The sequence below is a fragment of the Schistocerca cancellata genome, chromosome 3, assembly GCF_023864275.1.
Source record: "Schistocerca cancellata isolate TAMUIC-IGC-003103 chromosome 3, iqSchCanc2.1, whole genome shotgun sequence".
In the NCBI taxonomy this organism is placed as follows: Eukaryota; Metazoa; Arthropoda; class Insecta; order Orthoptera; family Acrididae; genus Schistocerca; species Schistocerca cancellata.
Window position 1 is genome coordinate 511,386,184 of NC_064628.1, and position 25,931 is coordinate 511,412,114.

Below are 25,931 nucleotides of genomic sequence, written 5' to 3' on the forward strand. Positions count from 1 at the left end.
CTAAAAATGTAAAAACCTTAAGAAAGAGCCAACTGTAAACATAAATGGTGAATGTTAAAAAGACATTCTTGCATCTGGCCTTTTGACACAAATTAAAGTATTCAGAGAAATGGTGCCCAAGGATGTCAAAACACTTATATTAACCCTGCGGCGGGTGCGTGGCAGCATACAGTGCTGCCAATTTTGTTTTCGTTGAATAATTACGTCAGTGAGCCGAGCACACAACAGTGGTGCTAGATATGCTTCGATTGTTTAGTCACGCGCCAAACTACATTACTGCGCCGTCATTATACCCACCATAAAAGCTGTGTTTCACCTGTGAAGTGGATGACTGCACCGAGACAGCACAGCGTACCGCACGTGCCCGGTAATGTAAGTACATGCAGCTGTACCACTGTTGGATGTTTTGATGATTAGAAGCTTTCTTTTACAACTCTGTGGGTGAATGATGATTTAGTTATTAACATTGCTTTGGTATTAGAATTATTTTATTGTCTCCCAGGTCTGCACAAAGGAAAGGACTAACACCAGAAGAAATTGAGTGTCTTCTTCTGCAATCATCTGACAAAGAAGATTACGCAGATTTCTCTGACAGCGATGAGGAAGCAGAAATAATTGAAGCTGCATATCATTCCAGCGAATCTGAGCAGTCATGCGTTGATGGGAATGAAGTGAAAGGAATGCCACATGATTACTGCCATTTTTATATTTGTAAGGACCAAGAAACTTTGTGGATAAATAATCCGTGGGAAACCAAAATGTAAGAATATAACAAAGTCCTACCTGGCCTGAAACGCAATGGTAGATAAGCTAAAACTGAAATTGAAAGTTTTCTCAAATTGTTTGATCCTGGGACAATTGATTACGTTGTTGCAAACACAAACAAGTACATAAATAACAAGAGATCATCTGTGAATTACTCGAGGGCTAGAGATTGCAAAACTACTTCTGCTTCTGAAATAACGGCTCTTTTAGGAGCACTGTTTCTCATTCCTGTATAAAAAGGAGCACACGCAAATGTATTAGAACTGTGGGCATCAAATGGAACAGGAATGACTATTCTAAGGGCAACATTTAGCTACAAGCGCCTTCTGTTCTTGCTCCGGTCACTCAGGTTTCTTCTACAAGAAAAGAACGACTAGCAACTGATAAACTTGCTGCCATCTGCAATCTCCACTCAGCATTTCTGAACAACTGTAGAAATAACTACAGTCCAGGGGAGTTCACAACCATAGACGAAATGCTTGTCATATTTTGTGGACACTGTGGTTTTGTTCAGTACATGCCCAATAAGCCCACTAAGTATGGATTGAAGTTGTATGCATTGTGCGATAGCAAGACCTTCCATACTTTTAATTTTGAAGTATACTGCAGCAGACAGAATCCTGGACCATATGTTGCACCTAACCAGCCAATGGATATTGTGAAGATATTGGTTGAGCCAATCAAGGGAACTCACAGGAATGTAACTATGGACAACTACTACAGTAGTTACCCTGTAGCCCAGCATCTTTTAGAAAACGGGCTAACGTTCATTGGAACATTTAAAAAGAACAAGAAGGAAATTCCTCCGGAATTTTTGCCCAACAGATCGCTAGAAATTGGAAATTGTCTTTTCGGATTTCAAGATGACTTCTGTCTTGTTTTGTGCCAAACAAAAATGAACAAGGCTGTGCTTTTCCTGTCATCAACGCATGAAACTGCTGAAATCGACACCGCTACAGGCAAGTCTGTTGTAAATTTGGACTACAATGCAACAAAAGGTGGAGTCGATACTGTGGATTATATGTGTACATCCTACTCTACACAAAGGACCACAAGAAGAAGGCCCTTAGCATTGTTTTTTCGTTATGTGGATATTGCTAGGATAAATTCCCAGGTCTTGTTTTTTGCAAACAATCCAGAGAAAAGATTCAGAAGAAGAACCTACCTAACAAACCTGGCCTTGGCTCCGATGGACTGTCATTTGAAAGAAAGGGCTCAGCTCTCTACTCTACCATGAGATGTTCAAGGATTTCTGTCACCTCAGTAATCAATTCCCACCAATCACGATGAGACTGTAAGAAGGTGTGAGAGGTGCATTATTTGTGGTGGTAAATAAAAAATAAAACTACTGTCACTTGCAATAGCTGCAAAAGATTCGTTTGCAAGCAACAATGCCACAATGTTGTCACATGTAATGATTGCAGAGCTTCTCCAGAGGAAGAAAGTGTGTGATTCTTGATATGTATTTACTGACTGCCTTATTATTACTACAAAGTTTTTATACATATTACACGTTTTTGTAAAACTTGCTTTAACAATGGTAAACAATCGAATCATATCTGTGGTTATAATTTATTTAGAATTTGTTATTAAAGTAGTGCTTAGGAAATATCCTGGAAACGTATGTCAGATATTCTGTAACAATTTTAATTTTTCCATGCACCTCGGATATATGTGTACAGATCATATTAAAAGTTGCTGTTAAGAATGACATTATTAACAATAAATAATTAATTCCCCCCCCCCCCAAAAAAAAAAAAAATAAAAAAAACTGCTTTTTTATGTATTTAAATGTAGGCGGCACTGAGTGCCGCAAATGTGCCCGCTGACGCAACAATCTTAAGCGCGCCTGCCGCAGGGTTAATATGGAAATACTTGTCTCACTGGAAACTCATTTTCTAACATTTATATCCTTACAGAATTTTGCTAAATGTGCCAGTGACTCTTGCCTCTGCTGAAAGGAGCTGTTCACATTTAAAGTTTATCAAGAATTATTTCAGAAGCAGCATCTCGCAAAGAAATCTGTCTTCTTTTGCCATGCTGTCAGTAGAACATGACATGGTTTCAAAATTGAATTTTGAAGATATTATGGATGAATTTGCTTGTCAAAAAGCAAGGAAAAGGTTTTTTGTGTAAAGTGTTTAAAGCAGAAAACCCTTAGTAGGTATAACCTACAACTCATTTAATTTCTTGTACATAAAGAGCACAGTCAAGTGATGGAAACATTTAAGTATATACCCTGAATAACACTTGTGAACCTTACTTGAATTTGAATTTCATTAAACTGGAAGGATTCCCATAGCTAAGTTGGTTTTTATTATTAACATTTTAGTAATTACTATACCTATTAAGATTCCATCTCCAACTAATTATTTTCCTATCACAACAGTAGTTCTGCTCCAGTAACAGTATTTTGATATAGTGGTATTATGTCGGTGACAAAACTTGGTATACTTTTGAACATGACAGAGGTGTATAACCTGTGTTGGAGGAGGGGCAGGAAGGAGGGGAATGCGGGAGAGCCCTGCTCGGAAGTTTTGCACATGGTCCCTTTCCAGCTAAGGTGGGCCCTGGTTCACTATTTTACCTACTGTTGTAGTGTGTTTACCCATGTGAGAGAGAGTGAGAAAACTGCTTAAAATCCACACTCAGGCTAACTACTGCACCAAACCAAGGGGTATGACGTCTAGTATCAATCCAAATCTGTATAACGTATGTGTGTCTTGAAAGCCACTGCACAAAATGCTTTTGATTTAGGGGCAGGTTGTTTCAACATTACCATCATAGTGAAGAAAGCAACTGTCATTCTTTTCTGAATGGTAAGGATTTTTGAATTGTTATAGGTGCACCCTCAATCTTCACACAAACACCTGCTTTTGAGTTTTGTGATTTGGTCACATCATTGTATTATGCCAGGTTTTGTTGCCTACAATAATGCTAGTCACACAGCAACTAAACCACTTTAGAATTCTTTCTGCCCCTAGCACTTCTTTGCATTACAAAACATCATGTGATTCACCTCAAGCCTCGCACAGACTGTTTAGAAAAACAGGTAAACTAACAACAGCCACGCACACTTTTCTTTAAGTTACCATCTCTTGATGCCAACAGATTGATACACCAAGAACCTCATATTCAACAACTTCCATACAAGCATTCTTCTTGTACAATTACTGGTATTTATCTTTATAATAATTATTAAGCACATTTTTACAGTAGCCATAAATGTGAGTTGTTTACATTTCTGTTGTTATCCCGACTCATTTGCACCATATATATTATTAAGTGACTGTTGCAGCTTAATACACAAAACAGTAACTTGTTTACTTACCAGAAAACAGACACAAAAGTTTCATATGACCATTACAGACTGTGTTAAGTCTTACACTAACATGTCAATGTAAGTGACAAAGAGTGTGAGGGACTACCGTTTATCAACATGTAACTTCAAATGCTTGGATTTGGAATAAATAAATGATCACAACAAATTTGTAAAAGATAAAGTACTCATACATTTTTCTTCGCGTCAATGTTGCTGTCATATTTTCTTTTTTTATGTTTGATGTTGGTAATGCACAATGATACATTTGTTAAATAAATGCCATAAGAAATGTCTCCAATCTTTCTTTAATTATCTCCAAAGACAACTTCTTTATAAGACACAATACACAGGATTAAATTATTGCAAAGGTATATTAATACCAGTAAAATTTTAAACCAGAGTTACTAGGAATTCCAGAAAAGACAAAAATGAACACTTACAACAGAATCTGAGACTTTTACAATTATGTCTATTAAGTGCTGATTTCAGTAAAAGAAGACTTAATATAACTCCTCAACTAATGGCATTTTAAAGACATGTTCATCCAGACAAATTTTCTGTATGTGCACAGCGGTACCCTTCAAACATGCCTAATAAAAGATCAGCAATTTATGACTTGATATATAATTTCTGTCAGTGTTGCAGATCAAGGTCCTTCACACACACAAGTATTTTTACATGTGATAACAAATAGTTAAGTCATCACAAGTCAATACTGTGTACTTATTTCAATAAATTTTTATAAGAAAGAAAATGATAGTAGATTGAAGTTGCACAGCCTGAGTTTTACCTACTATACAATCACAGTTTTATATTTTCCTTTGATTTGCACCAATACTGCAGAATTTACATTCTTTCTTCCCTAATGTGTTTTCCATTTTACAGAGCTTTTATTTTTAGTGTTGTATGAAACATATTACTAAATTTCATTCAAATCATCACTCCAGCTAAAACAAAAGGTCAAGTTTAAAATATCACTTATGTACCTATCCTGTGTGCACTATTACTTTCTGCATTCTCTTCACTGTCACCATTCATTGCAACAGGTAAAAGACCATTCTTGTGATCGTTTACATGTAAAACAAATCCTTCTCGATTTACAGTTTTGAAGGGGCAGTGAATGCAGGAAAACACACCACTCTGTCCAGGATGTTTTGAGCTTAAATGATTTTTATATGAACTACTCTGTATTGCTGTGTATGGGCAATGTGGACATCGATATGGTCTCTGGCCAGTATGACGCATTATGTGACGACGCAAAGAGTTGTGGTCACCAGTACGATATGCACACATAGGGCAGGCATGAGGTTTCTCACCAGTATGCTGACGGAGGTGCATCTGCAGCATAGCTCTGCGAGCTGAAGCATGACCGCAAACCTAAAAAAGAAAAGACTGACTGAGGAATATGATCTGTGAGCAACAGCTGTGAAGTGTAATTCAGTATAACTGACTTTTCCACCCATGTTATTTTTATGGCTTGAACTAGCCAAAAGAGCAATGGTAGCACAATAAGTTATTGAACACCAAACATCTGACCAGCTTGCTTAATTTCAGCAAATTAGAATTTGTCAATCTACTAGTTTGTGGTGTGTTCTTTACCTCATATGCTGGATAACTTTTTACAAGGTGGTTTACAAAAGTAACTGTTTTTCAAAAAGATGCAATAACTTTGATGCATAGTAAAGTGCAGAGTTGTAATGTGGCAAATTCATAATTTTTTATTGAACATTTTTTATTTTTGTTCTGAAAGTCTTTAGTCAAGACAGCTACCATGCCAAGAACCACAACCTACCTAGCAGGTGTTTCTACATACAACTGCAATACTGTATCAACTTGATGGGTGATAATATAAAATAATAACAAAATAATAAATCTGAATTAATGTCTAATAACAAAATAAGTAAAAAAAATAAAGTAATATAAATTTTCTTACAAAATGGAACCTGTAGATCTAAATATCACTAATAATTAGTGTCCTACTCAAATGTAACCAAATAAATAAAATCTAATTATGTACAAATATCAGACTCTATGAATACATGACAGGATGATGATTCCAACACATACATTACTATCCATGTCATTCATCCAGTACTGAACTCACACAGTGTTATGTACTATAGTGACATTATATTGTTTATTGTTAATATAGTGTAAAGGTCAAATTTGTGCGAGATGCCTGGTTTTTGTTAATGTACGCCTCGGTTCACATGAAATGCCCTCAGTTGTTGTGAAGCTTGTGAAAATGCCAAATGCTCAAATTTTAATCTGAAGTAGCAAGATGACTAAACATCTTATATACGGCTAAAACTGCAAGAAACTTTATTCTTATACCATGGAATGTAGAGCAATTTAATTGGGTGATGCTGCGGGTATTAGATTAGGAAATGAGACACTTAAAGTAGTAAATGAGTTTTGCTATTTGGGGAGCAAAATAACTGATAATGGTCGAAGTAGAGAGGATACAAAATGTAGACTGGCAATAGCATGAAGAGAAATTTGTTAACATCAAGTATAGATTTAAATGTCAGGAAGTCGTTTCTGAAAGTATTTGTAAGGAGTGTAGCCATGTATGAAAGTGAAACATGGACGATAAATAGTTTGGACAAGAAGAGAATAGAAGCTTTCGAAATGTGGTGCTACAGATGAATGCTGAAGATTAGATGGGTAGATCACATAACTGATGAGGAGGTATTGAATAGAATTGGAGAGAAGAGAAACTTGTGGCACAACTTGACTAGAAGAAGGAATCGGTTGGTAGGACATGTTCTGAGGCATCAAGGGATCACCAATTTAGTATTGGAGGACAGCGTGGAGGGTAAAAATCGTAGAGGGAGACCAAGAGATGAATACACTAAGCAGATTCAGAAGGATGTAGGCTGCAGTACGTACTGGGAGATGAAGCAGCTTGCACAGGATAGAGTAGAATGGAGAGCTGCATCAAACCAGTCTCAGGACTGAAGACCACAACAACAACAACTTGACTCTTTCCACACTCCTGTAGGGAATCTACAGAACACGACAAATGATAGCCTGAATGGATGAATGCTAGCTACATGGAATGACAGGCACAAACAGGGAAACAAAAAGAAAGCTTCACTTTATGGACATTTCCACAATACTTGGACAGTTCTTAGTTGGAAAAGTATTTAATGAGTTGGAAAAAATCAGTAAATTGTTTTCAGAAAGCCCTGTTTTGAAACTTTCTGCCAGAACAGGACTTGAACCTGGAAACTTACCTTGCTGCAAAAAGGCAAAGTTTCGAGTTAAAGCCCTGACATGGAGGTACTGGCAGAAGTAAGGCAGTGAGGGCAGGTTGTGAGTTGTGCCAGGGTAGATCAGTCAGCAGGAGTATTTTCTGCTAAACTCAAAGGTTTAGATTTTGAGTCCCAGTCTGGCACACACCTTTTCTTTGACCACGCAGTTCCAATAAACCATTTGTCAGAAGCAGAAACAGAAAAATGGTATATTATAAAGGAAGAAAACAACCATAAATGACTGCTCTCAGGCAACATCTGAACACATTTTAAAGGAAGAATTTACATGCAGATACCTTACACACAAGGTGTTTAGCTCTTCTTTAAATTATTTCTATAATAGTTTGGATTCAAATTCCACAACTATATCAAGCTAATAACAGTAATAGGAAAAATGACTTAACACAAGACGGCACAGAAGAGGATGGGAGAACCCTGTTTAATTATGAAAGTCCACTACAGTCAAGATACCAAACTACATATCTAGAACTACATTCATATAATGAAGTGTAAACAAAGTTGAATCTCTTCCTAGTATTGAACACAGAAGAAAATACAGATAAAATCATACGATGGTAATCCCAAAAGTAAAGTCTCGTATATTTTTACAAGTACATAGACCTGTTTATTTCTACAATGGTTTACATCAGTTTACAGCATGAACATTCAGCTATTTTTTGACATAATCACCATTTCTGTCAATGCATTTTTGTAGACGCTGTGGCAGTTTTTGTATGCCCATGTCGTACCAGCTCGCTGCCATGCTGTTCAGAAAGTTATGAACATCTTCTTTCACCTCGTCGTCGGAGTTGAATCGCTTTCCGGCCAAATGGTCTTTTAACCTAGGGAACAGGTGATAGTCGCTGGGTGCCAAGTCAGGATTATAGGGTGGGTAGGTGATTATGTTCCACTGAAACTGTTGCAGGAGAGAACCTCTTCTTTCACTTTGTCGTCGAAGGTGAATCTCTGAGACCACAATTAACACTGACAGGTACTGTGAGACTCTGAAAAAACTCAAATGTGCAATTCAGAACCAGAGAAGAGGAATGTTGAGTAAGGGCGTACACATTCTCCATGACAACGCTCGCCCACACATCGCTCGGCAAACTGTTTCTCTCCTGCAACAGTTTCAGTGGAACATAATCACCTACCCACCCTATAATCCTGACCTGGCACCCAGCGACTATCACCTGTTCCCTAGGTTAAAAGACCATTTGGCTAGAAAGCGATTCAGCTCCGACGACGAGGTGAAAGAAGAGGTTCATAACTTTCTGAACAGCATGGCAGCGAGCTGGTATGACATGGGCATACAAAAACTGCCACAGCGTCTACAAAAATGCATCGACAGAAAAGGTGATTATGTCAAAAAATAGCTAAATGTTCAAGGTGTAAACTGATGTAAACCACTGTAGAAATAAACAGTTCTATTTACTTAAAAAAAAAAGGAGACCTTACTTTTGGGATTACCCTCGTATGAACAAAATTCGCTTTTCTGAGAAGGTTAGTGAGAATGAAGAGATATAATGAAACAGTTAGAACCAAATTCAACTGTCTCTTTCTAAATATAACAAAATGCATTACACATACTGACAAAGACAAGACCTGCACCAATAAAGGTTTCAGTTTCAATAACCAATAAAGGTTTTAGTTTCAATACAGAGATTCCAAAAACTATTCAATCAGTAAGATTTAGTTATCTGTCAGGCAACAAAAGGGTATTTAGCAAAGCACTGGTAACTCATGCTAGTTTTATTGGTCCCTTTGATCCATGATCCACCTCTCCATAATAAACATGTGAAAAAGATACAGTAATAACAGAAAACATTTGAAGTGTGTGTAGCAAGAATTTTTAATTACTAATATATTTAAATCTTTCTGTTCAACGATATCCAAAAAGTACTTCAGAGTGGAATACCATTTTTCTAATGACAGGTTTTTAACAATATTAAGTGTGAACTGAGTGAAATAGAAAAATCAATTAAACACACAAGTTTTGATGGAGGGGTTCCAACAATATTATGAAATGGACAGACAGCTACTGACATAAAGATGACATGTCGAGTTGTAAACAGGCAAAACAATAAGACTGTTACACACAACGATTTTGACCAATTCCTTCTCTGGAAAGGAAAACACACACACCTTCGCATAAAGCAAGTACAGCCGTGTTGTGGCCAGTCCTGGGTGAGCACTTTGCTTTACCGAAGCCCCACAACACAGTTACTGTTTACAGACATTGCATGAATATGAAAATGTCTGATGTAGAATATATGAGTGTAGAATTGAGAGATAACCCCACATACTCAACAGACAAAAGGCTGCTGCATGTGATGAGTTTCTGTTAGATAATATATCAAATGCATGGAAGAAGCGGAACCCGTTTGATGACAGTCCATTGTAGGTTACATCCAGTCTAAGAAGAATTTCAAGAAGTTTCACACGACAGATGTCTGCAAGCATCAACCATGAGAGGTTCTGCTTTTCCACTAACAAAAAACTAAACAAACACACACACAATGAAACTCTGCAAGTAAACAAACTTCTCCAAACTAATAGTCGAGGGTGGATTCCAATGAATTCACAAAATTTTAAATGCTTACCACACTTGCGTTGTTAGTTAAAATAAATGGCACGTCCTCCATTAAACTCTCTACAGCCTTCTTGACACGCTGCACTTCATTAAAATGTGCTATATGTACATCATAGACACCACAAAGATCTGAATCCTCATGATGGAGTAAAAAGTCACGGATCAGAGGAATTTTTCCTCCTTTGGAGAGAGATTGAATCTCTGTGACCAAATGGAGGAATGGTATGGTGGAATGGTTGGTTTCACTGGCTAGAGCTTATAGACAATAAATTCAGGCCACAAATTAACCTAGCAGGGCATAACTTTCCTTTCAGCTAAAAGACAATGTCTTAAGGAGACTGGGCATCATTTTCTATAGTGTGTTACCAGTACATCACTGAATGTCATTTCAGATTTCTTGTTATTAAGAATACTGATGTGCTCTGACATTCAACTGCTGCTATTTCCTCACCTTAATTTTGTATCAAGTGGAAGAAGTGTTCTGGGTCACATTCTGTGCTGAATACTCTTGACGAATTGCTTGGAGAATAGATGAGAAAATTCATCCCTTTTTTATGCTTCACTTGGTCCAATGTCTTAAGGATCACATACAGTTATGCAGTGTAAACTGTTAATTTGTCTGGTAGGCAGATCCCGAGGTCATGGTCACAAGAAATGACAATGTAGCCAATAATGTCCCCCTGCTTAGATCTGACTGTATACACTGTGATAAAATTGCAGTGCTTGCATAAGAAACTTAAAAAAGACACTTGAGAAAAACTACATTCAGAATACTTTCCTTTTCAAAAGTTGTAGAATATGAAATAACACTGGGCCTCGTAACAAGCAAAGGTGGTCATTTGTTCCAGTCTTGGCACAAGCCATTAAATTAGGAGTTTGAAACTTCCAAAATGTATCTGTTAAGCAGGATCCCAAAGGGCCACACTGTTCACTAATGTTTATTAAGCTGGCACTGCATGGATGCATAGGCAATATCACTTTGTGATGGGAACTGATAAATTTTACAATCTCTTCATACCTTAAGGAGGTGCTACCTTATGGAAAGTGATGGACCCAGACCTCAGCATGGAGACTAGTCTTCAATAACTCAATGTCTAAGCTGACTCCCTCATGACCCTTCTTGACAGATTAAACCTGTGTGCTGGACCGAGATTCAAACTTGGGACCTTGGTCTTGGGGCAAGTGCTCTACTGACTCAGCTATCAAAGCATGACTCACGACCTGTCCTCACAGTGTGACTTCTGCCAGTACCTCATCTCCTACCTTTCAAACATCACTGAAGCTCTCCTGCAAACCTTGCATGATAGTGCTCCTTGAAGAAAGGATATTGCAGACATATGGTTTAGCTACACTCTGGGGGAGTTTCCAGAATGAAATTTTCACTCTGCAGTGGCACACAGATTTAATTCACCAGAAAACCTCATATCAGTGCACACTCCACTGCAGAGTGAGAATTTCATTCTGGAAAAAACCCCAGGCTGTGGCTAAGCCACATTTCCACGATATCCTTTCTTCTGGGAGTGCTAGCCTTGCAACATTCACAGGCGAGCTTCTGTGAAGTTTGGAAGGAAGGAGATGAGGTATTGGTAGAAGTACAGGTGTGAGGATGGGTCATGAGTCATGCTTGGGCAGCTCAGTTGGTAGAGCACTTAGCTGCGAAAGGAAAGTCCCGAGTTTAAGTCTCAGTCTGGCACATAGTATTAATCTGCCAGGAAGTTTCATATCAGCACACACTCCACTGCAGAATGAAAATTTCATTCTGACTCCCTCATAGTGGATTGCACCAATGGTTTTCAGGGAGGATGACCAAGCAGACCTGTTCACTGTGGAACCACAATGAAGCCAAGACCATACAACAGTTCTACAGAACTGGAGCAGATGTGCTACCTGCTCCCACCACCTTACAACAAACACCCTTTTAAATGTTGAGATCATCGAGTGAAAGCTATCAGATCCCTCAAGTGTTGCAACCAGGAAAGTTTATCACTGAAATTGAGACTTGGAAACCTTGTTGATTCTTTAAAGTTTAAAACTGTATGCCTCATTCTGAATTTTGGAAGATTAAAAACACATCCTCTTCACGGCCTCTCATATCTGTTCTGGTTTGGTGGAACAATTGATTAAACTTGCAAACTGTTGCCATGATCTACACTTGCACTCTTTAATGATATATCAAAATTGTGCCTTCTTGATTCAAATAACTGTGATGTACTTAGAAATCAAACTGTATTTAAACCTTCACAGACGTTCTTGTGCACCTGCCTCTAGTAGCAGAGTAACATTCCTCAAACTAACATGAAAGAGACTGCCTTCTTATCTGTCCTGAACAATTTGATACAGATGCATTGCCAGGAAGGTGAATCCATACAAATTATGCTATTAACCCATTCCTGGATGCTGATTCTACATTCAGTTAGCTGGCTGTACAACATCTTGCTGAGCACTCACGTTGATGGATTTTTACAGACACTGCTCTGTTTGATAGATGTACCCAGATTGGGAACTGGTTACTGCACTGCAAATTGCCAACCACTTCCAAATCAGCAGTTTTGGAAAACATATTGCAGGTGATGGTGGAAAACAGCCCTAGATCAGTGCTGAAGTGCAAATGCTGTCCCATTTCCATGAGGTGTGAGATGTCTCATAACATGAAACTTTCAGCAACTTGACCTGAGGAACAGGAGGTAGTGGAATCCTTCAGAACATGACATAATTCTCACTGGACACACACACACACACACACACACACACACACACACACTCACTCTCTCTCTCTCTCTCTCTCACACACACACACACACACACACACACACACACACAAGGAATGGGTGAATCAGCTATTTGAAAAGATTAGTGAGATCATCTTAATCAATTTGGTCATAAGGGGGCAGAAGGATCGAACATGGTTTCTTGATGCATTTTTACTGGTACAGACACTGCTTGTGGGTTGGTGGTGGGGAGATAGGAGAGGAGTGGCATACAAACTTTGCAAAAGTAGCCACTTCTACATAACCTTTGTCACACTGAGGCATCCTCGCTGTGGTGGTCACAACTCCTTAGCACAGGGATGACAGATAATTTAAAATAAATCACTTGTAAACACAAGCAGAAGGATCTATACAGTGGTAGGAATCTCAAGTGCTTAAAAAAATGTTGCTCACCAGAAATTTTCCAGGAAATTGATTGAAACGGAAGAAAAGGGATAGTTCTAATGGCAGCTTGGACTAACAGCTGTAAATAACAAAAGTGAACGTGACCATTCTGTAGTGAATAAGCAGTATAAAGCAGTGGACATACTGCGACAATTATCAACACTATTGTGTCAGATATCACAATGGAGCAATATCTCAAAATCAAGTTCAAGATATTCTCCAGAATGTTCTGAAGAAGAGAAACGTATGCGCAAAGTCTGCACTGAACATTCTTGCCTCCCCAACAAAAATAATGCATGGACACCAGCTGTGACTTAATTGAAATGCAAAATGTGGGAATTTTTTTCTGGAAAAATCATCATACTATTGTCATCTCACTCAAGACTAACAATATATTTATGGCAAACTGACCAGTATGTTTGAATAATGAAAAAAGCTACCGTATTTACTCGAATCTAAGCCGCACTTGAAAAATGAGACTCGAAATTAAGGAAAAAAATATTTCCCGAATCTAAGCCGCACCTGAAATTTGAGACTCGAAATTCAAGGGGAGAGAAAAGTTTTAGGCCGCACCTCCAAATCGAAACAAAGTTGGTCCATTGTAATATGAGACACAATTTAGGTCGAATGAAAGACGATACAGCTACAGTAGTTTGGTTCGAGTCGTAAGCTTAGCAGTTAAGCTTTACCAGGTAGCCATTGCTATGCGTCAGGCGCTCCGTCCGTATTTATACGGATACCCTTCCTTTTTCACGTGCTTCGTCTGGTTTGAATCAATTGCTTATTTTGCTTTGATCTGATAAGTGCCGTTTTCTTTGTTATAGGTGTTTACGTCACTCTAAGCTGAAAATGCATTACTGTACTGTGTCATGCATTGTTTGTCGCATTCTGATAGTGCGTGTTTACGGCCTGTCGCCGCTCGCGGCATGACTTGCTTTTGTGCGCGCTACCGCCCTTTTTTTTTTTTTTTTTTTTTTTTTTTTTAAAAAAAAGAGGAATCGTCTCATTTGCGAAACAATGGCCAGAGACTGCAGTTTGTTGTTACTTACATTGCTGCTTTCTTTGATAATGATCAACAAGAACCAAATAATAGACTGCGTATGATAGAACATGTCCTGAACGAGAGTTAGGCGCAAATTTTTCTCCGTTTGAAAATCTTTGCGGCCGCTTCTTTAGTACATCAAATTCTGCACAGAAATTAGTCATCTTACATTTAAAATCGTCAGTTGCCGTGCTTCATTTCTGACTATATCACTATTAGGCATAAGAATAATACGAATATAAACATGACACGATACGTATATTCTTCCGCATTTGCTGTTGTCTCACTCTAGTTTCGTAGTTTATTAGGCAGACAGGATTTAAATGAGATAGCAGCAAACACGAAAGAATACATGGCAAAATGTTTATTTTCGTATTATTTTTATGGTGAAGAGAATACTGCATGTGATTCACATTTCATCAGGTTCCTATTAGCAACCATCTCTTCTCACGGGTAGGAAAAATCTCGGAACGTAGAGTTGGCCATATTGACAAACATCCCTAACAGTCTTGCCAGTCGGATTTTCGTAGTACATTGAAATTCCGCTACATTCGAAGATGAACAATATGGAATTTGTATTTACGTCGTTGGACAATGTATGAAAATGCAGCGAGAGAAAAAAAAAAAAAAAAAAAGGTTTTGGCGCCAGTATTTATCTTTGTGCCCACAAAGCATGTTTGTGTAGCGCTACATATATTCGACGGCAGAAGTTAGTTGTGGCGGCACCTACCAACATTTTTCAGAACTTCCGCTTGCTTTGCACTCGATTCTAAGCCGCAGGCGGTTTTTTGGATTACAAAAACCGGAAAAAAAGTGCGGCTTAGATTCGAGTAAATACGGTACTTTTGATGAAAAATGTAAACAGAAAATTATAGCCCCGTAGGAGAATAGTTTTCAGACTGGACTATTACCCAGCAAAAAGAGGTACACTGTCTTGTATCCACCTAAAAGCTGTTACGTCTAGGGCTCAGAATACCTGCTCTGAACTGAAGCTGGTTCAGTAATTCCTAGTGGTAGAAGTCTAATCCTTATTTATGTTGTAACCAGCTTCTGAACTTATACACATGTCATGAATGTCAAAGTAGTAGGGAAAGGAAGAGTTTGACGTGGAAAGAGTAGCATCCGGCAATGTGCAATTACTATTATTTGTTGGTGGAACTGACGCACTGAAGTGAGAAAAGTAGCACAAGATTCAAAAAAGGGTCTGGTGAGTATTTATATGAAAATGAGTTCAGATGCTGTAGCAGTTCAGTCTCATCATGAGTCCAAACAGTGAAATATTTCCAGTATCTGCCGTTGGTGGGGAGGCTTGCGTGCCCCCCCCCCCCCCCCCCCCCCCTCCCATGAACCATGGACCTTGCCGTTGGTGGGGAGGCTTGCGTGCCTCAGCGATACAGATAGCCGTACCGTAGGTACAACCACAACGGAGGGGTATCTGTTGAGAGGCCAGACAAACATGTGGTTCCTGAAGAGGGGCAGCAGCCTTTTCAGTAGTTGCAAGGGCAACAGTCTGGATGATTGACTGATCTGGCCTTGTAACAATAACCAAAACGGCCTTGCTGTGCTGGTACTGCGAACGGCTGAAAGCAAGGGGAAACTACGGCCGTAATTTTTCCCGAGGGCATGCAGCTTTACTGTATGATTAAATGATGATGGCGTCCTCTTGGGTAAAATATTCCGGAGGTAAAATAGTCCCCCATTCGGATCTCCGGGCGGGGACTACTCAAGAGGATGTCGTTATCAGGAGAAAGAAAACTGGCATTCTACGTATCAGAGCGTGGAATCTCAGATCCCTTAATCGGGCAGGTAGGTTAGAAAATTTAAAAAGGGAAATGGACAGGTTAAAGTTAGATATAGTGGGAATTAGTGAAGTTCGGTGGCAGGAGGAACAAGACTTCCGGTCAGGTGACTACAGGGTTATAAACACAAAGTCAAATAGGGGTAATGCAGGAGTAGGTTTAATAATGAATAGGAAAATAGGAATGCGGGTAAGCTACTACAAACAGCATAGTGAACGCATTATAATGGCCAAGATAGATACGAAGCCCCCACCTACTACAGTAGTACAAGTTTATATGCCAACTAGCTCTGCAGATGACGAAGAAATTGAAGAAATGTATGATGAAATAAAAGAAATTATTCAGATAGTGAAGGGAGACGAAAATTTAATAGTCATGGGTGACTGGAATTCGAATGTAGGAAAAGGGAGAGAAGGAAACGTAGTAGGTGAATATGGATTGGGGCTAAGAAATGATAGAGGAAGCCGCCTGATAGAATTTTGCACAGAGCACAACTTAATCATAGCTAACACTTGGTTTAAGAATCATGATAGAAGGTTGTATACATGGAAGAACCCTGGAGATACTAAAAGGTATCCGATAGATTATATAATGGTAAGACAGAGATTTAGGAACCAGGTTTTAAATTGTAAGATATTTCCAGGGGCAGATGTGGACTCTGACCACAATCTATTGGTTATGACCTGTAGATTAAAACTGAAGAAACTGCAAAAAGGTGGGAATTTAAGGAGATGGGACCTGGATAAACTGAAAGAACCAGAGGTTGTACAGAGTTTCAGGGAGAGCATAAGGGAACAATTGACAGGAATGGGGGAAAGAAATACAGTAGAAGAAGAATGGATAGCTTTGAAGGATGAAGTAGTGAAGGCAGCAGAGGATCAAGTAGGTAAAAAGACGAGGGCTAGTAGAAATCCTTGGGTAACAGAAGAAATATTGAATTTAATTGATGAAAGGAGAAAATATAAAAATGCAGTAAATGAAGCAGGCAAAAAGGTATACAAACATCTCAAAAATGAGATCGACAGGAAGTGCAAAATGGCTAAGCAGGGATGGCTAGAGGACAAATGTAAGGATGTAGAGGCTTATCTCACTAGGGGTAAGATAGATACTGCATACAGGAAAATTAAAGAGACCTTTGGAGATAAGAGAACCACTTGTATGAACATCAAGAGCTCAGATGGAAACCCAGTTCTAAGCAAAGAAGGGAAAGCAGGAAGGTGGAAGGAGTATATAGAGGGTCTATACAAGGACGATGCACTTGAGGACAATATTATGGAAATGGAAGAGGATGTAGATGAAGATGAAATGGGAGATACGATACTGCGTGAAGTGTTTGACAGAGCACTGAAAGACCTGAGTCGAAACAAGGCCCCCGGAGTAGACAACATTCCATTGGAACTACTGACGGCCTTGGGAGAGCCAGTCCTGACAAAACTCTACCATCTGGTGAGCAAGATGTATGAAACAGGCGAAATACCCTCAGACTTCAAGAAGAATATAATAATTCTAATCCCAAAGAAAGCAGGTGTTGACAGATGTGAAAATTACCGAACAATCAGTTTAATAAGCCACAGCTGCAAAGTACTAACACGAATTCTTTACAGACGAATGGAAAAACTAGTAGAAGCCGACCTCGGGGAAGATCAGTTTGGATTCCGTAGAAATACTGGAACACGTGAGGCAATACTGACCTTACGACTTATCTTAGAAGAAAGATTAAGGAAAGGCAAACCTACGTTTCTAGCATTTGTAGACTTAGAGAAAGCTTTTGACAATGTTGACTGGAATACTCTCTTTCAAATTCTAAAGGTGGCAGGGGTAAAACACAGGGAGCGAAAGGCTATTTACAATTTGTACAGAAACCAGATGGCAGTTATAAGAGTCGAAGGACATGAAAGGGAAGCAGTGGTTGGGAAGGGAGTAAGACAGGGTTGTAGCCTCTCCCCGATGTTATTCAATCTCTATATTGAGCAAGCAGTAAAGGAAACAAAAGAAAAATTTGGAGTAGGTATTAAAATCCATGGAGAAGAAATAAAAACTTTGAGGTTCGCCGATGACATTGTAATTCTGTCAGCGACAGCAAAGGACTTGGAAGAGCAGTTGAACGGAATGGACGGTGTCTTGAAGGGAGGATATAAGATGAACATCAACAAAAGCAAAACGAGGATAATGGAATGTAGTCGAATTAAGTCGGGTGATGCTGAGGGTATTAGATTAGGAAATGAGACACTTGAAGTAGTAAAGGAGTTTTGCTATTTGGGGAGCAAAATAACTGATGACAGTCGAAGTAGAGAGGATATAAAATGTAGACTGGCAATGGCAAGGAAAGCATTTCTGAAGAAGAGAAATTTGTTAACATTGAGTACTGATTTAAGTGTTAGGAAGTCATTTCTGAAAGTATTTGTATGGAGTGTAGCCATGTATGGAAGCGAAACATGGACGATAAATAGTTTGGACAAGAAGAGAATAGAAGCTTTTGAAATGTGGTGCTACAGAAGAATGCTGAAGATTAGATGGGTAGATCACATAACTAATGAGGAAGTATTGAATAGGATTGGGGAGAAGAGAAGTTTGTGGCACAACTTGACGAGAAGAAGGGATCGGTTGGTAGGACATGTTCTGAGGCATCAAGGGATCACCAATATAGTATTGGAGGGCAGCGTGGAGGGTAAAAATCATAGGGGGAGACCAAGAGATGAATACACTAAGCAGATTCAGAAGGATGTAGGTTGCAGTAGGTACTGGGAGATGAAGAAGCTTGCACAGGATAAAGTAGCATGGAGAGCTGCATCAAACCAGTCTCAGGACTGAAGACCACAACAACAACAACAACAACATCTTAGAAGTAAATGAGAGGCTGAGTATAAATGGAACTGAATGGAGCCCTCTTTCAGTGACCCATCTAAATGATGGCATAAGAGATAGCCAGCCAGTTTCTCCTTGTTGTAAAATGGTTTTTGACTGATATATAACTGACTAACTAATTTAAAACAAGGTTTCATTTTAGGATGTTCTGGGTAAAGGAGTAGCCAGTAGCACGTGTACCATGAACTTTAGAGTTGAATGCACACAAGTTTCAAATGCTTCATAAAATAGTAAGTGCCTATAATACACAGCTCAATCTTTTGTCCAAGAAATAGTAGATGGCATACTACTAATTTTAGCTACTTACTCCTATTACTATATTCCCTAATTTGTTTTGCATCCCTGCAAGTTTTGCTTCATGCTATAACTATTTTTGTGAGGGAGGTAAATTTTGGGTGAGTTGTTAACTTTATATGGAATCCAGAAATTAACCATTAACACAATTCACTGTACAAAATAAAGAGAAATTGGCACACACATTCATATAATGCAATGTAATGAAACCCACTACATTCACCATTATACTGATAAACATTAAAAACACACATCCAATCTATTCCTCAATATTTACTATGTTAAACAGAGAAAGAGAGAGAGAGAGAGAGAGAGAGAGAGAGAGAATTTGAAGTAACATGCACTTCACTAAAGTGATTTTTTGTAACGCTGTTTTTGAGAAGGGGAAAAATTGGCCAAATGTATATGCATAATTTTTTTCAGTAAGCAACATGATTATTTACAATGAGGTTAAAAGCTTGTCCTAAGAGTTATCTTTGAGGACCTTTTATGGAATAATTTTCTCATTTATATGATCAGTTTTGGAGCTCTGTAACTTACAGAGAGTGATTTTCCTTTCTAAACCAGTTACTTGCATCTTTGCATCAAACTTTACCAGTCAGCTTGTTGCCTATCTGAGAGCACATTACCCATTTCTACTGTCTACCAGGACAACTCCCTCCCACTTTGACAGTGTACAGGCAGGAGAAAGGGAACTTGTTCTTTGTAACTTCCTTATGCTTTGTTGGGAATACAGACATATTAAATAAGGGGGGGGGGGGGGGGGGAAGGCATGAAATGCACTGTCGAGAAAAGTAAGATCATGTTAGTAACCAGAGAAGATGAAGAAGACAACGGACAAATTAATATTAAAAGATAGAACATTGAAACTGTGGACAACTTTAAATACCTAGGATGCATGATAATGGAGAATGCAATGATTAAGGCAGAAATAAGCTAATGGGTACAACGGAGCAATGCATTCAACCAATGTGTGACGGGTTTAGTCTGGCGAAGGGAGGTGCCAACGAAGTGTAAGTATTTCATGTAAGTGATATACTTTACACCCATATTGACATATACTTTGGAGACAGGGACAGCAATAAAAAAAAGCAAGGAGTAGAATCCAAACCAGTGAAATGAAATTCCTAAGAAGTTGTCAGGGAAAATGAGGAGAGGCTGAGCGAGAAATGAAGCCATTAGGGGGAAATTGGAGTAGAAAGGTTGAATGACAGAAAAAAGAAGAGTAAGTTAAAGTAGTTTAGACATGTAAAGAGAACGGAAGATGAAAGTACACCAAAATAAACGAATTTGAGAGCAAGAGGGAGACTCAGAGAGAAATGGATGACTTGATAAAGACCATTTAAAAAAGGAGGAATCTGGGCTGGAACAGAAGAGTTACAGAAGAAGAATGGTGGAAAGTGGGGGGAAGGAGGAGAAGTACCATAAATGCCCAAACCCAAAATGATGCCGGGTAAAGGGGAAATAAAGTCGAAGATGGCAGATTATGTTATTCCTTCATGTCTTTCATCATAAAATTTGGTAAGTACAAAAAAAGAGGTACTGTTCTGATGTGAACTTATACTGTGCTTTCCAGACTACTTCGAGAATACAGCGTTATCTGACACTTGACTATTGGTCATCAGTTATCCTCGTAAGCTGCCCTCACCCTTGATGTTCCACACTCTCAAGAGTGTAATAATGACAATGCTTAATCCTGAAGTGACTTGATGTCCACCTTCCACTTCTGATTCTATGACAAAATGTTGTACTTTAAAATAAAATAGTGTTGGAACTATGTACTGAATGCATTTTTAACTGAAATTTCAGTACAAATGTCAAGTATAAATATGGCAAGGGAAGTTCTGGCAGAATGTAAATACAGCTGAACACACAATGTCAGGACTGCAGTTCGGCAGGTGGACTGGTTGCCAGAAAGTAAGTAATTTAGGACTAAAGGTCTGGTAGAATGATCCCTATAGTCATCTGCATCATATTCCATATAAACTAATGTCAGTATTTTCAAAATCATGAGGTAATGCTAAGCAATTTTTGACACACAGCATCTGGCCATGATGCATATCCATGCTTCTTCAGTGTTTTCATGCCATCTAGCAATCAATATTTGAACTACAGCCTCTGCTGACGAACACAATCAAGTGGGAAACACTGACAAAGTGTGGACTTTCAGGATGGCCAAACATGCTTTTATTTTTATGAGTATTGACCCTAAACTATTAATCACAAATGATATGACTTTGAGCTTGAAACCAGTCCCATGAAAAAAAGCAGATTTCGTGTCATATCACACCTTAATGATTCTAGTGTGTTTAACATACTGCCACTGAACAAACATAGCTGGTACTAGTAGGCTTTGTTTCTTCAAGTTTAGGATTTTAATGTATCAAACAATAGAAACTCTAGGGCGGAATAACAACAACATGGAATGGATGAATTGCAAATCACCACATAGAGGAGGCACAGAGTTCCAGACAGGCATAATGAAAAGAATGCTATAAATATGTCAGCTTTAAGACAAGGTTGTTCTTCAGAAGTAGAAAACACACACAGTCATGCATCAACAACTCTAGTGGCCATATATGGGTGAACTGTTCTTGTGTGATTGTGTGGAAATTTTCTACTACTGAAGAAGAATCTTGTCTGAAAGGTGAAATATTTATAGCATTTTTTTTTTCATTGTGTCTCTCTGTAACTCAATGACTCCTCTATGTGGTGTGCAGTAATCTATCCTTTCCATATTGGAGTTTTAATATATTTCTGTCAGGGTTAAATTCAGTTGAGGAAATTCAAAAATTTTAATGTCCTCAAAACACAGATGTCATTTAAGATGCAGCATGAGTTAAGAATGAACAACGATGTGAAGAGGTGCTCTCTATGACCTTCTGAAACAATTGCAATGTCAGTTGTATAACATGATCTAGGGATACTGGAACCTTGGCTGAAAGCAGATTTCAACAATCGTGGACCACATTTTTGATTGTAAATAGCTAAAAAATTAAATTAAATTTATGTGGTGGCATTTGTAAAAGAGGAAGAAACAGTGTGTACTGGTAAAACTTACAGAATCTGAGATACTTTAAGGCAAGACTGGCCAAAAAACTGGCAGTGGACAGCGAAATAAGCTCTACTAATACCTGCATTATAATCAGGATGGTACAATTACTTGAATGTACATTCACATGAATATATTGAAGAGTATTACATGTGATTTGTGATGTCTGCCCTTAAGTATATCTATTTAACACTTTTACATTTGATTTTAGCTCTATATTGCTGTAAATTGCCATCCACTGTGTAAGGGTACAGATGTCGATCATGTACTTGATGAATCAAATCTATCCTTAAACTTCTTTGCCACAGTGTAGCAGCATTGCTGATGCAGATGCCCCATAGTTCTGGAAGGGAGAGGTTGGCACCTGGAGATCGTTTGGTGTGAAGAGTGAGTTAGTCAGATGAGGACCATCATGCAAGTACAATGTGTTATGTATGTGCGATCATGGTTAAAGTAATAATTTTGAAGCATATGATTAATTTCATATCAGGGGTGTCGTTATATACATTAGTTAAACTGTAAGGAATCAGCAATGATAAATTCATATAAGCTCATGATAAATGAGTGAATGCAATTGTAATGTGAGTGTGATCAGAACAAGTAGGGACATAACTCTTGAAATTAAAGTAAAATAAACTAACTGTGTTGTATAAAACTTATTGCAAACCCTTCAATTTTATTATTATTATTATTATTATTATTATTATTTTGGAGGGGACTTAGTAATAGAACTGCAGGAGAATAGGTAGGCTTGCATCATATGCTCACAGCCAGAACTTCAGTTATAGGCATATTTACCTTGGGAGCAAGTTCGTCCTTCAAAACTAGCCATTTATGAATGTCCAATGCCTAATTTTCCAATGAGCCAAAGTACAGTGAATAATAATTATGTGTAAATCAACAAATAATATGGAGTGGCACCTTACAACTGATTAGAAAGTTGTTTCAGCTTATCTAAAATAATTCAAAGAATATGCAAAATGCCTAAATCAGTACATCTGTAGAGGGATTTTAAAATGGCTCTTTTCGAAGATGAGTTCTCATGACCTAAAAATAAAAGTGGTATTTGTTCACCTTTCTAGAGTAATGACAGGTCAAACAAGATACTAATACAAACAGCCCTTCATGTAGTGTAAAGTACTGGCACTCTGAAAGCTAATGTATTTGCAGCATTGACATTAAATTCTAAATTTAAGGTTTATTTATGAATGTACTCACATGACAAACATAAGGCCGCAGCTTGCTGTGAACAGCCTGTATATGTTTCTTTAAGCATTTTGAATCGGCATACGTTTTGGAACATATGTCACATTGTTTGGTTGCATACCTTAAAATCAAGAAAACCCTGATCAAAATCAACTTATCTGTAAATGAAGTAAAATGCAAAAACACTGAGACTTATTACACTACAATCAGTAAATAAACATTATTAATAATTTAGAGTGAAGAGCCTCAACTACGGCACACAAATGGTACCAAGAATTACTTGATGTGGAGAGGAGCTGTTATGCCATTTGTTCTAGGAAGCCATCTAACTTCAAAAGCATTACCATTGTTTCAACAAGAAAGAGGAAAGACTCAAGAAAAACAAAACCTGGATTCTGCTGCTACAAAGAATGGTTGTTGCAGGCAACAAGGAGAAAACTACAACAGTAACAACCAGGGAGAGGCCCTTGAACACTGATGAGATGTCCAGGAACTCAACTCCAGTGTGCCACCAGCATCTGAGGGTGAATCTTTGACAAAGCCAGCCACGAAACAAATGTTGGTTGAAGACCCCAAGATGAGTGCTAACAGCCAACATGTGCTTAAATTATTAGCCTTTAAAAAAAAAAAAAAATGTAAAACTGAGGAAAATACTAGTAAGTCCATTCTCTACTGGTGTTGCACAAAATTCATGAAACAAAACATTTGTCCAGAAGAATGGGAGCAGATAAAATAATTTAATAAGTTAAGTGCAGTACAGAAAAAACTAAGAAACAAATTTAAGTGACTAGTAAAAATCTTTATAGAATAATATACAATGACTGAAAAAGGATTAAGTAAACACCCTGATGAAAAAAAATATAATGTGTGGCCCAGGCACACAAAAACTATGGAATGGGAGATAATACAAGCTGTCATACCAATAACATACAGAACTAAAATAGCAAAAGTATTTTTGTTCTTTGGTAGGGGGAGAGGGAAAGTTGTTGGCAAGGTGGTATTGATGAGGGAAGTAAGTATAGATGATAAAGGAAAGCACTTACCAATGAAGAACACATGAATAGTTTAAATGCTTCAAAGACAGCTGGGTGTCTGTGAAGGACAACAAGCTTTTCGAACAATTTTTGGATGGCTTCCTGTATGATCACTGTCCACAAATCCTACTCCACTGGCCCTGACACTTGTGATTCCTATTTCCTTCATAAAATCAATTTCCAAGAGAAAGAACAGCATTTTAATTCCACGAAATACAAGTGAACTGAATACTATTTAGCTTCTTCCATAACCCTACAGAGAGTTCAAAAAAGTTTAAATTCCACATCCTGAAGTCAATAAGTTTCTCTCCAGTCTTTCAGATGAAAACTTACCAAACATTGAAATGCACCTTTATGTCATCTACTCATTTTCCCAATACTACTTCCATCAATCAGTTTGGGATATATCTGTCCATTATGCATTATCATTTATTTAAAATTATCTTTGTTAAGTGTTAAAAAATAAGTGCTACAAAAATATTTTGTATAAGATGCTAGTATAGTAAAATTATATTAGGCAGAATTTAAAAAGATCACATAGAACATGGAACTAATTTTGTCTTCTGTAATAGTATTCTGCTATTTAGCCATCAAAACTGCACAGTATGATAATATAGCGGAACAGTAAACTACATTAAAACACTGAAAGTAACCAACCAACGAGGAAGATCATCAGTCTTGCGATTCATATGTATGACCCGATGGTTGCGTAACTGGGCTGCTTGCTTGAAACCTTTGCCACAGTCTGGACAATGAAAAGACCGAACTTCACCATGAGTCTGCATATGTGCAACCATCCGTGTAATTACTGCAGTACGATACTTCTTACAAACAGGGCACACAAGCAGACCAGCATCTTGACTGTGTGCAACCCACAAATGCATGGCACATCCTCTCCAGCGGTTGAACATCATTTTACATTCTGTGCATCGAAACTGTTGCTGGCTTCCAGTCACACGGCTTTCTGGCATGTGACATTCTAAATGAATAGCAAGTGCTTCAGCTGATGCAAATTTGTGGTGGCAGCCATCTTTCGTGCATCTGCAACAACAAACGTTTGCCCGTTACTAGTGCAAAAGAAACAAGTACAATAAATGTTTGAATATAATCTCAAGGCACAATATTTTAATACAATGTGTCAAGTGGTGCAAACTCTACGAGATTTGGGCAGAGTACTTCCTAGCCATCATATAGAGATAAATACTTTCATGTGGTTGATGGTAACAGTACTGCCTGTCAATGAGACAATCCCATGCCACATGTTTCCAAAAATTTCAAATCTACTTCATGGCACAACAGACATTATTTATCCTCTTTCTATCTTATTATATGTGTAACACATACGGTCACTCAGAAACTATAACACTGATATCATTTTGCAGTCAGTAGCAATGAAAAAGCTTATAAATGTTCAGGATGTAATCATATGTACAAATCAATTTGTGATATGAATGTAAAATGGCTTGTTCCACATTATTTCGATCTATCTGCAAAATGATCCATGGAACATGTAACTAACTGAACATTCTACTTGAACCAAATTATAGTTCAAT

At 38.1% G+C, this 25,931-nt stretch overlaps 1 protein-coding gene across 1 annotated transcript in view; it reads right to left on the reverse strand.

Moving 5' to 3' along the window:
• Positions 1-5,065: 5,065 nt before the first annotated feature.
• The window catches only part of LOC126176387 (zinc finger protein 569-like), a 137,739-nt gene continuing 116,873 nt past the window's right edge, over positions 5,066-25,931 (reverse strand). The window contains exons 9-11 of the mRNA XM_049923545.1: positions 25,036-25,419; positions 23,357-23,465; positions 5,066-5,464 (exon numbers count right to left, since the gene is read on the reverse strand). Coding sequence (XP_049779502.1) covers positions 5,066-5,464; positions 23,357-23,465; positions 25,036-25,419 — 892 coding nt within the window. The remainder of the gene's footprint in view (positions 5,465-23,356; positions 23,466-25,035; positions 25,420-25,931) is intronic.